At 32.0% G+C, this 10,975-nt stretch overlaps 1 protein-coding gene across 2 annotated transcripts in view; it reads left to right on the top strand.

The window, feature by feature from the left end:
• The first annotated feature begins 410 nt into the window (after nt 1-410).
• Nucleotides 411-10,975, top strand: part of LOC145294125 (glutamate--cysteine ligase catalytic subunit-like) — a 218,146-nt gene continuing 207,581 nt past the window's right edge. Inside the window, exon 1 of one of the 2 annotated variants that reach the window (XM_080141228.1) lies at nt 411-990. In XM_080141228.1, the coding sequence (XP_079997354.1) occupies nt 841-990 (150 nt within the window). In that variant the 5' untranslated portion in view covers nt 411-840. Of the gene's footprint in view, nt 991-7,124; nt 7,709-10,975 lie in introns of those variants that run through there. The other variant, XM_080141229.1, reaches the window with a different exon arrangement.

Below are 10,975 nucleotides of genomic sequence, written 5' to 3'. Positions count from 1 at the left end.
AGCATCGTGTTATTTTAATTATCATTAAAAAATCCGTTTCCAAGTCCTTTAACTTAGAAAATTATGAACATTTTCAGCTTCATTCTCGATTTACTTATAAAGATGGCGACTACTATTTTTCCGGTCGAGTTTTCATTTCAGCGTTTCAACGTACACGATGAAACTCCCTATAATTTAGTGTTTTTACGTTATTTTTACTAAGACGTAGTTTTCTCGTAAAATAATTTACGTGACTGAAATAAGAATTTATATTAAAAATATTTGGCTATCGTTTTAATCTTTGTTTTTACTCTTAAATTTGCGATTAAGTTTCTTTAAAAGAAAGTATTAAGTAACTCCTTTATGTGAAAGAAAAGAAAAAAACGTGTCATTTTCTACATTAGTTATAATTCCTGCGCGCACCGTCTCGCACATGCGCAAAAATAAAGAACGCGAAAAAAGCTGGCGTCGGGCGCACCGTGCTTTTCAGTTACTCGTTGGCAATTCGCGATCGCTGGTCAATGCGCTTTTTTCATAGTACTCAAACCAGCCACGCTATTTTATCTTCAGTTTTATTTGCTTTTTGCCTTCTTTCTTTTTCTTTTTTTTTGTACACCTCGAATTTACTCTTAACAATTTAGTCTGGCATGTCCGTTAAAATATCTACTGTTTATATGTGTATGTAAATACGCACAGTGTTATATTTTTTTATCCGCACTGACGAAAGCTTAGTATTTGTTTTGTTTGTTTCAAGACTCGTGCTTCTTACTCGATGCTTGTCTTGGGCGTTTAACGATCTTGAAGAAATAATAAAAAAAACCCAAAAACAGAAACCATAAAAGACATACCAAGAAACGGCTGATGGGTTTGTTGTCGGAAGGTTCTCCTCTCACTTGGGAGGAGACGAAGAAAAAAGCCGACCATGTTCGTAAGCATGGGGTCAGGCAATTCATCAATCAATACAATAAACTAAAGGATCGGAAAAAAGATGTCCTCTACTGGGGAGATGAGGTAAGGTTGCATCTTTATTATTTACTAACCATGTGTCTCCGCACGTGTCAATAACAAGTGGTGTTGGTGTTCCCTGGAATCTGAGTGACAATAAGTCTCCACAGATTTCGAGCACTTTTTTTTTTTCGATAAACGTTACAAAATAACTGTTCTTTTCTTATTCTTGTTTAGTCAGTGTATTTTTTGGTACACGTAAGTCGAGGTCCATCTTCGATCAGTCTGACAGAAACTGGGCCATCTTGATAGCTTAATTATTGTCGGATTGATGTAAAATGTGCTGTGACACAGCAACAGCACTGCTGAGCTGCTCTGCTGTACTCTAAGAGGTCCACCTTTCCAGGCCTTGCCCTCCCGGCTTTCAGAAGGAGCAAGATTATTACTTGTTGTTTGAGACGCCCCCACCGGGGAATACCGACGGGGCTAACTCAGACTTATTTTTGCAGGGCTAGAGTGCTCCTCTTGGAGGAGGAGCAGTGCTCTGTGCTCTGCACCAGTGCAACTGCAAGCGCACCATTTTTCCACCTTCCGACTTGTCACATCCTCTCGCGGTAAGAGAGTGGTCTATACTGGTCCTTGTCCTTTTAGCTAAGATCAAAGTGTAGTATTTGTTTCAAACGCTGGGGATTTATTAGTTAGATTAGACGGTACTCCGGACGTAAATAATAACGTTATCATTTAAAAAGCCATTCTTAACATGGGGAGGGTGTTTTGTACCTATTCTATACTTCAACCTTACAATTGAATAAAAAAAACATATAAAACTTTAATTAAACTTGGAAATACGATTTAAAAAATAGCGCAGCAGTGCAGCACTCTCTGCATTAGCACCGATTAGACTCCAGAGTGAGGTATTGTGGTAAATGTTGCCAGTCAAGAGTAAGTTTCCAAAATTTTTTCATAATAAATGTCCCTTCCCCAACTTCTCATAGTTTGTTTATGAGTGTGATTTTTTTTTTGCTTTTATTTTTTTAATTCATTCATAATCTAATTGTAAAATTTTTTCATAAGAAAATAAACTATATAAATAAGATCAAAGTGTAGTATTTGTTCTAATACAACCCTTCATCGTTTACGTTTCTCTCCTCGATCAGCGGAGAAGAAATTCTTCTAGACTGGGGTAATTTTTGTTCTCCTCAAGTGTCCTTTTGGGGGGAGCTGAATTTTCTCTACGTTAAAAATCAACCATGTCTAACTCTGTCTAACTCTGCTTGTAGAGAGAAATAAATAGTAACTTTGCGTTCTCGTAACAGCCGTTTACCATTATCATAGTAATAATTATTATTACTATCAGCTCTACCAACTCTGTGCGGTACACGTTGCACGGATAAGAAGGGCTAAAAAAAAAAATGATTCAAAATATAGTCATGTTATAACTTGCAATTTACGGACCGTGCTTAAATAACATTATTACTTAGAAACCCATTTTGAACATGGGACTTTGTTAACTATTCTGTACGTTCATCCAGCAATTTAACGAACAAAATATACCGTAAAAATTGAATTTAACTTGTTGAGCAGAATATGTAAACTACAGAAGTATCGTCATGTTTACAATTTTATTTTTTTAAATAGAATTTTCGAAAAATTCGTTTCAGTTTTTTGTAATTTTATAGAATCACTCTCGTTTTGAACTGGGTGTTTTTTTTTTATGCAAGAAGTAATAAAAACGCATGCTATCAATTCAACCACGCACGATAGGTTCGCGTTCACCCCTCCTGGACATAGGGTTAGCGCTGTTAGATTAATGAAGTTGAAGTACATTGTTTTTCTTGCTTACAAGCCAACTAATTGAAGACCGAGGGGATTCTATAAAACTGTATAGTTTTCCCTCATTTAATTTGATTTAAATAAATATTCGATGAATAATTGCTAATAAAAATCAATAATTGTGTACGAGTTACACCTCGCTGACAAATTGAGATCTTGCCTGATTGTGTTCATTTTTCTCCATTCAATAAAATAAAAACTGCGGTACTCATGCAGAGAGTGATCCGTGCTGAAATAATAACGTTATTTAAAAAGCTATTCTTAACACGGGGAGGGGAGGGTGGTTTGTACCTATTCTGTACTTTAACCTTACAATTGAATAAAAAAAAAACCCCATAAAACTTTAATTAAACGTGGAAATACGATTAAAAAAAAAATATCGCGGATCACTCTCTGCATTAGCACCAAAAAACGGCTAAGGTATAGAAAGTTTGTTTTGGATTTAAAAAGAAAAAAAATGGTAAATTTATCACATTTGTAGTATTTTAGCTTTAAATAAAATAACATTCTACTTTTTTTTAGACGATTACATGTGAACAGAACAGCTTCGATAATAGCTGCAAAAAAAGTTTTAAAATTAGGCTTGAGTGGAGGATCAATTTTCGGTACTTGTGCATTTTAACAACCGCGTACAAATTTATAAAGCTATTCTTAATAAGGGGAGGGAGTGGGTGCTTTGTTAACTTTTCCCTTGCAGCGGACGAAACTCTCTAAACTCGAAGTAAACATGTTAAAATGCACAAGTGCCCAACGTAAAATGAGTACCCACTTCCGGACCAACTAGCGGTGAAATTTTGGTGGGGTAACAGATTTGGAGCAGATAAAATTTTCAAGCTAAAATCAATTTTTACAGTATCTTTTTTATAAATTGTTGGGTGAAAGTACAGAATAGTTACAAAACGTCCGCTCCTAAAATTAAGACTTAATTTCTAAAAACGTTATTATTTCAGCACGGTCCGTATTCACTATTACTACTATGACTAATAACAGTGATAGTTCGGTGAAATTCGTTAACATTCGCCACTTTCGGAAATGTTTGAAACTCAGAATTGATGACCTCAGTACAGAAATTTTCTTGGATACCTATTCCTAAAAAGTACCTAAAACTTAATAACATGTACGAAAAACTAATGTGGCCGAAACTGGTTCAACGGCAACCGATCACGTTTCCAGAATTCTTAGAAGCCGACGAACACAAGTGAACTTTTATATCCGTTCAAAAATAAACTGGAATTTTTATTTCGAATCGAGGACGAAGAGTACAATTTCAGACGAACAGTTTTTATTTACATTTAATATGAGCGAATACGACCAGACGAGAGAGCGATTTTAATGGCGCCTTAATTTCAATCGTCCCTAACAACTCAGAAGAGGCGATAATAGTTTCTTTACTTGTTATTTCCAAGAAAGGTTTAGTTCTCTCCTACTGCAAGAACTCGGACACCAGGGTCGGGAGTGGAATTTGAGAAGTGAGCCCCCCCCCCCCAGAGGAGAAGCAAGAGCACTCAGATCTACAAAAAGTACCTGGGCATCCCCGTCGGTATTCCCCGGTAATGGCGCCTCAGGTGATTAGCAATAAATTAACACCTTCTAAAAGAGAAAAGGCAAGGCTTGGAAGGGTGGGCCTCCTAGAACTGCACATAATTAAGCCCCCACCGCAAAATCAACAGGGAACGGATCATTACATGAATGGTTTAATCTGGCACGGCCAAAAACTAATTAAAATCTATTCTTGAGCAATTTTTTTTTTTTTTTTCAGAAAGATAAAAGCCTGGATTTTATCTTATGAAACTTTTTCTACTATTTTTAATAGAATTTACATTTTTACCCCCCCCCAAAAAAAAAACACTATTTACTGCAATTTTTGTCTTAATAGATAATGCATTATTGCATTTTAAATATTTTTTTTAAAAAAGGTTTTTAAATCAATTATTTTTTTTTTTTCGTCTAAATAAGATTTAGGATTATTTGCTATAAGAATATGCAAAAATATTTCATCTTTTATCTCACTGTGTAGATTTTGCGTGGCGGAATTAAAAAAACAAACAAACAATTTAATGATCGTTTGGAAGAAACTACGGTAGCTTTGATAAGACTAAATAAGTTCATTTGGGCCTGTAAATTTCCGTGTATTTTTAACGTTTGTTTTGTCGGTTAAGTGAGTTTAATTCTATTTTCCTAAGCGATATATATATATATATATATATATATATATATATATATATATATATATATATATATATATATATATATATATATTTTGTTGTTGCCTAGATAACCCCCGAAGTTAAGCAACGATGAGACTGGCTAGGCGCCGTATGTATTGCAGACAACTCCTGCATCTAGTATCACGCTTGCTCGTCTTGACACTGTCTTACATCAGGACCAAGTGTTTCTGGACCAGAGTGTGGTAGATGCAAGCCCCCCTACACTAAAATTGAATGCAAGTCACGGCAAAAAGGAAAAGGGAGAGATAACAATTGTGTGTAGGCTTTATGGTCTACCATAGGTGAGTTAATATCAAGTACCAACAAATTACTGAAAGAAATTATCGTATTTTTAGCAAAATGCGCAATCATCGATTATTTTTTTTTTATTTGTATCGATTTTTCAAAGCATTTCCTATTTAATAGTATATTAGCAATATTGGGCTCACTAAAAGATTATTAATTTATTTTTCAAAGATTTTAAAGTAGCGTTTTTCATAAAAATAATGAATATATATATATATATATATATATATATATATATTTGCTGATCTTAAAGATAATAATTAACATGTTCAACGGATTTCACATTTCAAAAGACAAAAGAGGAAAAATTAAACACATTCAAAAATCGGATTTTTAACCTTAAAATCTGATGCGTGCGCAGTTGTTTTTTTTTTTTTACAATCCCTATCCTCCCTATAATACAATATATTTTGTTCAGTTTCGGCTGATTATTTTAAGCATATTTGTAACCACCAATAAAGAAGGGGGAAATGTAGGTTATATATATATATATCGATTATGAAAAAAAGTACACCGTTATAAAGTTCATTCTTCACTTAATAATCAGTGAAAATTTCGTATTCATTGGATAATTACTTGGTTTTTGGTAGATTTTTAAAAACTCCGTCCCAAAATACTTACACCCTCCTTCCGTTTTGGCTGTGGCTAATCTAATCTCTGATTTTGGAATCCTAGGATAGAAATCCATAGCTGAGTAAGTATTTATTTCTAAGGAGTTGGGTTAAGTTCCAATGTTTGGTCCCTCCTCGTAAGACATTCACAGCAAATACTCGCCCCCTATAACAATGGAAAATACTTCCGTTTCTCCCTCATAGCGTCAGGCGGGATTTCCATGAACAGTAGAGATTCTTTGCAAGAGTTTTTCGCCTACGGAACACAATGCCGCGGGACTACTTCCCTGCTGATTACAATTTTGTCATTTTCAAGTCAAATGTCAACAGATTCTTGTCATAAAGCGCGCCAAAGTTATCAAATGTGTTTCATATCATTGACCACTGTTAGCATTTCTGATGGTTCTACAATATTTGAACCGAACTTATTTTTACCCTTCAGTTTTAAGTTTAGTTCAACTAAAGTCGGTTCGGTCCAAATTCTCTAGAAATACCGTACTCCCATAATGTTCTTCATATTTCGACTGACAATTATCCCATCTCTTTAAGTATTTCCGGTCAGATGATGATGGTGATAATAATATTATTAATAATAATGATGATGATGATGATAATGATAATATTAATAATAATATTAATAATAATAACAATAATAATAATAATATTAATAATAATAATAATAATAATAATAATAATAATATCATTAATAATAATAATAATATCATTAATAATAATAATAATAATATCATTAATAATAATAATAATAATATTGATAATATTATTAATAATAATATCATTAATAATAATATTAATAATAATAATATTAATAATATTAATAATAATAATATTAATAATAATAATATTAATAATATTAATAATAATATTAATAATAATAATAATATTAATAATAATAATAATAATAATAATATTAATAATATTAATAATAATAATAATAATATTAATAATATTAATAATAATAATATTAATAATAATAATATTAATAATAATAATAATAATAATATTAATAATAATAATAATAATAATATTAATAATATTAATAATAATAATAATAATAATATTAATAATAATAATAATAATATTAATAATAATAATAATAAAGAAATCTTAATGTTAAAAAGCAAAATAAAATGTATTTATTTTCTGTTTTTTCTACGGATTTTTCTTTTTATCGTTTATGCACTATTCATTTTTTGTTGTACCCCCGTTCACCATTTATCCCTCTATCTGACCAAATTCCATAATTTATTAACAATTTGTTTTGATAATTGTTCTACAGAATTTGAACGAGACCGACTTTTGCCGAAATAAATCTAAAACTTAGTCCAAAAACAAAAGCAGCTATTTGTAAGAATAGTTAGCAGAAAAAGTGTAAAAGAAACGGAAATTAAACAATTAAATGTTACCAAAGGCAAGAAAAGTTACTTTTATACCTGCTGGAATAAGTTTTTTTTAGGCGGGGCAGGTCTAGAAGTTTACCTTAAAACAAAAATACAAAAAAAAAAAAAAAAAAAAAATTGATTTCCGTACCTGTCACAGAACGAAAATGTCATATTCTAAAAATCAGATAAATCGATCAAATAGTTTTATTTTTAACTAAAATCAAATTTTATGATTAAGCGAGATGTTTTGATCCATTTTTTTTTATAAATAAGGGAGAGACAACTCGATTTGAACTACCCATATCAAAAGCAGCCTTGTGGCTGCAACTTAAAATCGTTAAAAGTTATAAATGATTTTCGATATATAACAAAACTATTTTATCAGTTTACGTGATTTTTGGAATATGGCGTTTTCAGTCCGTGACGGGTACGTCCAAGATTTTTCTGTATTTTTGTTTTTTTAATGGGATGAATTTTAGATGAAAGTTCGTTTTTTTTTTCTTGCATTTTTCATCGTTGCCTGAATTTTGTAGCCGGATTTTACTCGCTGTCAATCCCCCACTCTCCTCCCCCAATCGAAAATGAAACCAACATAAAACTAATAAAATATACAGATTGGTTGAAAATTAAATTTTTCGATCGATTGGTGACAGTTATTAGCTGTAATTTTATTTTATTTTCGATTATTGAGTTGTTAATCAAACGACATTTATAGAGGATTCAGTGACTGAATCCTCTATAAATGTCGTTTGATTGATTGTGAATCCTGGATTCACATCGATTAAAAATTCAGTGCTATGTTAAATTCGTCAGGTTTATAAAACTCCGAAGATAACGATAAAAATATAAATAAAAGCGATTAAAAAAACAAACTGTGAAACAAACAAAAATTAGACAAGTTGAGCTAAGCAGAAAAGTAACTCTTATTGCCTTTGGTAACAGTTTTTGTTTTTTTCAACTTTTTTTCTGTTCACTTATTGAAAATGTCCCCCCCCCAACCCATTCAAAACAGTTCGATTCAAATTGTGTAGAAGTACCATCTTTAGAAATGCGTAAAATTTTCATAACAAATCTGACCCAAATCTGCAACTACATGTTTATTTAAAGACCAATTAATTACCAACAAAGCGCAGTCAGTTCAGTACCGCCCTTCACAAAAACAAGATTCACATTTTAAAAATAATTACAAATTAGTGGACGATCGTTGGAATTTATTTTAGAGTAAATATTATTCATTTCGTTGCAGATTTCATTGTTTTTTTTTTTTTTTTGACATAACAATCGCCGCTAAAAAAATAAAAAAATGCCAAAACTATGTTATGCAAACTTATTGTAAACCAACTGTTCTCAACCGGGGTCCATATGGACCCTAGGGATCCATGAAACCTTTCTGGGGTTTACAGGCAAACTATAACAAAGTAGGGGTGCACAATGATATTTTGGGTGTCCATGAATAAAACCAACTCATAATGGCTTTTTATTAAAAACTAGCATGGGTGCCCGGCGTTGCCCGGATTTTGGAGATGTATGTTGAGCAAAAAAAAAAAAAAAAAAGGAAAAAGTGGTCCAATTTTTTTAACTTTGACCCCTATTATGACCCTTAAAATTTATTGTTTTGGGCTCAAATTAAGTTAAGTTAGATCCATGTCCAATGAACCTATATCTAAAATTTCAAGTGTTTAGACCGAAAATTGTCGGAGGAGTTTGGTAGAGTTCTCAATGGTCAAATCGTTGAACTTTGACCCCTTAATCGCCAAATTTCTGGCCGAAAACGGATCACATCGATTTTTCCAAATTTCGTTACCCTGTATATCAAATTTCGAGTCTGTAGACTGAAAATTGACAGTTATTGCATAGGGAAATGTACACACACAGACACACAAACACTTTCACTTTTATAGATATATAGATTTAATTTCTATTGTAATTTGGATTTGACATGAAAAAAAGCTGATGTAGATATTCAAACGAATTTGAATGTATTTTCTAGATTTCAAAAAAAAAAAAAATTCTATAAAATTGCCTTGAAAGCAATAAGAAAAAATCTAAGTAATAGGAATATGTGCCTCAGTTGGTTCTTTTCCTATTATATTGTCTGACTTTCACCCTCACATACTTTGACCAATAGTTATGAGGAGGTCTACCAAGAAAAACAGAAGGGGTCCATGTGTAAAAAAAAAAAAAAGAAAAAAAAAAGGTTTGAGAACCACTGTTGTAGATAGATGAAACATTATAAATTTGGTACTTGTGCAGCATAGCGTACCACAAATTTAACGGAGATTTCCTCCCTTAAAACTCTTCCTTTATTATACTATTAACCTTGGGTACACCCCAAACCAAAGTACTAAAATTCTTTGGTGCGCTATTCTGCACAAGTGCCTATTTTTTTATCCGCCCCCCCCCTTTTTTATATATATTAGACTCAAAATATAGTACATGTCTGTCCCAGGAGACTATCTTCTGAAGCATTGCCTCCTCATTTTAGAGGGGTGCATTTTTTGTCTGTCACCTGAGGCATAATATAGAGGTAATTTTGAGAACTGGATTCTCCATATTAAAAGCTGACCCAATATCTTACGCTTGTTGTTGGAAGACAATTAAAAAAGGGATCAACAAGTTTTATTTCAGGTTTCAGCATAAACAGAAGTTTTTATTTAGTTTTTATTTTAACTTTTGAAGCAAAGATAATTAAAAACTATTTAATTAACCTATTTGAACGAATTATTTTGCAGTGTTAAACACAGAAACATGCCCTTCATTAACCTCAACAAAAAAATCTGAAGTCAGTCAAGAATGTCGGGATCTAGGTCGAAACCCTAAATTTGGCGTCGCCTTTAGACAAATCATATGGCAGTCAAAATGGTTACAATTTCAACCGAGTATGGTCCATTACTTAAATGGATTTCTCCCTATTGACTGCGATGTGTTGTTGGTCTTGTGCAGTTCTAGGGGGTCCACACTCCCAGGATTTGTTTTCTCTCTTTGGGTAAGGGTTCAGTTTATCGTTTGTAGGCCTTATGGTCTAACATAGGTGAGGTAATATGGCATAACAACAAATTACTGAATGAAATTATCGTACTTTTAGCAAAATGCGCAAAATTTATTGATTTTTTTTTTTTTCCTTTTTTGGTATCAATTCTTCAAAGCATTTCATAGTTAATAGTATATTAGCAATATTGGCCTCACTAAAAGAAAATTGTATTTTTTTTAGATTTAAAAGTATTGTTTTTCGTAAAAATAATGAAAAAATATATTTTTTGGCTAATCTAGAAGATAATAATCATTAATATATTCGATTTTCATACTTCAAAACACAAAAGTCGTAAAATATGCATAACTATTATATTTTCATTCATACAGAAACTGAAATGTGTATGCGAGTATTGTTTTTCCTAAACAGTTCATTTCTTGTAAGTAAAAAAAAATAAAATACTCTGAGATCGAAACCAAAACTTAAAGACAGTTGAGTCAAGTACGATAACCATTAGGCCAGCTTTACATGATCTTTAAAAAGTGTTTTCAAACCAATTTTTGCTTAACAGAAGGAATCTGTCACATGAATGATTCGCACATTCGTGAAACAGTTGACAGATAAAAACCCGGTGTCCCCCCCCCACACACACCAATTTTTTTTAATTTTGACTCCTTAGCAGCCCTTTTTCCGGATGAAAACTGATTAAAAAGTTTTCTACAT

Source organism: Euprymna scolopes, chromosome 15, assembly GCF_053919585.1.
Source record: "Euprymna scolopes isolate OS-2025 chromosome 15, ASM5391958v1, whole genome shotgun sequence".
NCBI lineage: Eukaryota > Metazoa > Mollusca > Cephalopoda > Sepiida > Sepiolidae > Euprymna > Euprymna scolopes.
This window is presented reverse-complemented; position numbering and strand designations above follow the sequence as displayed.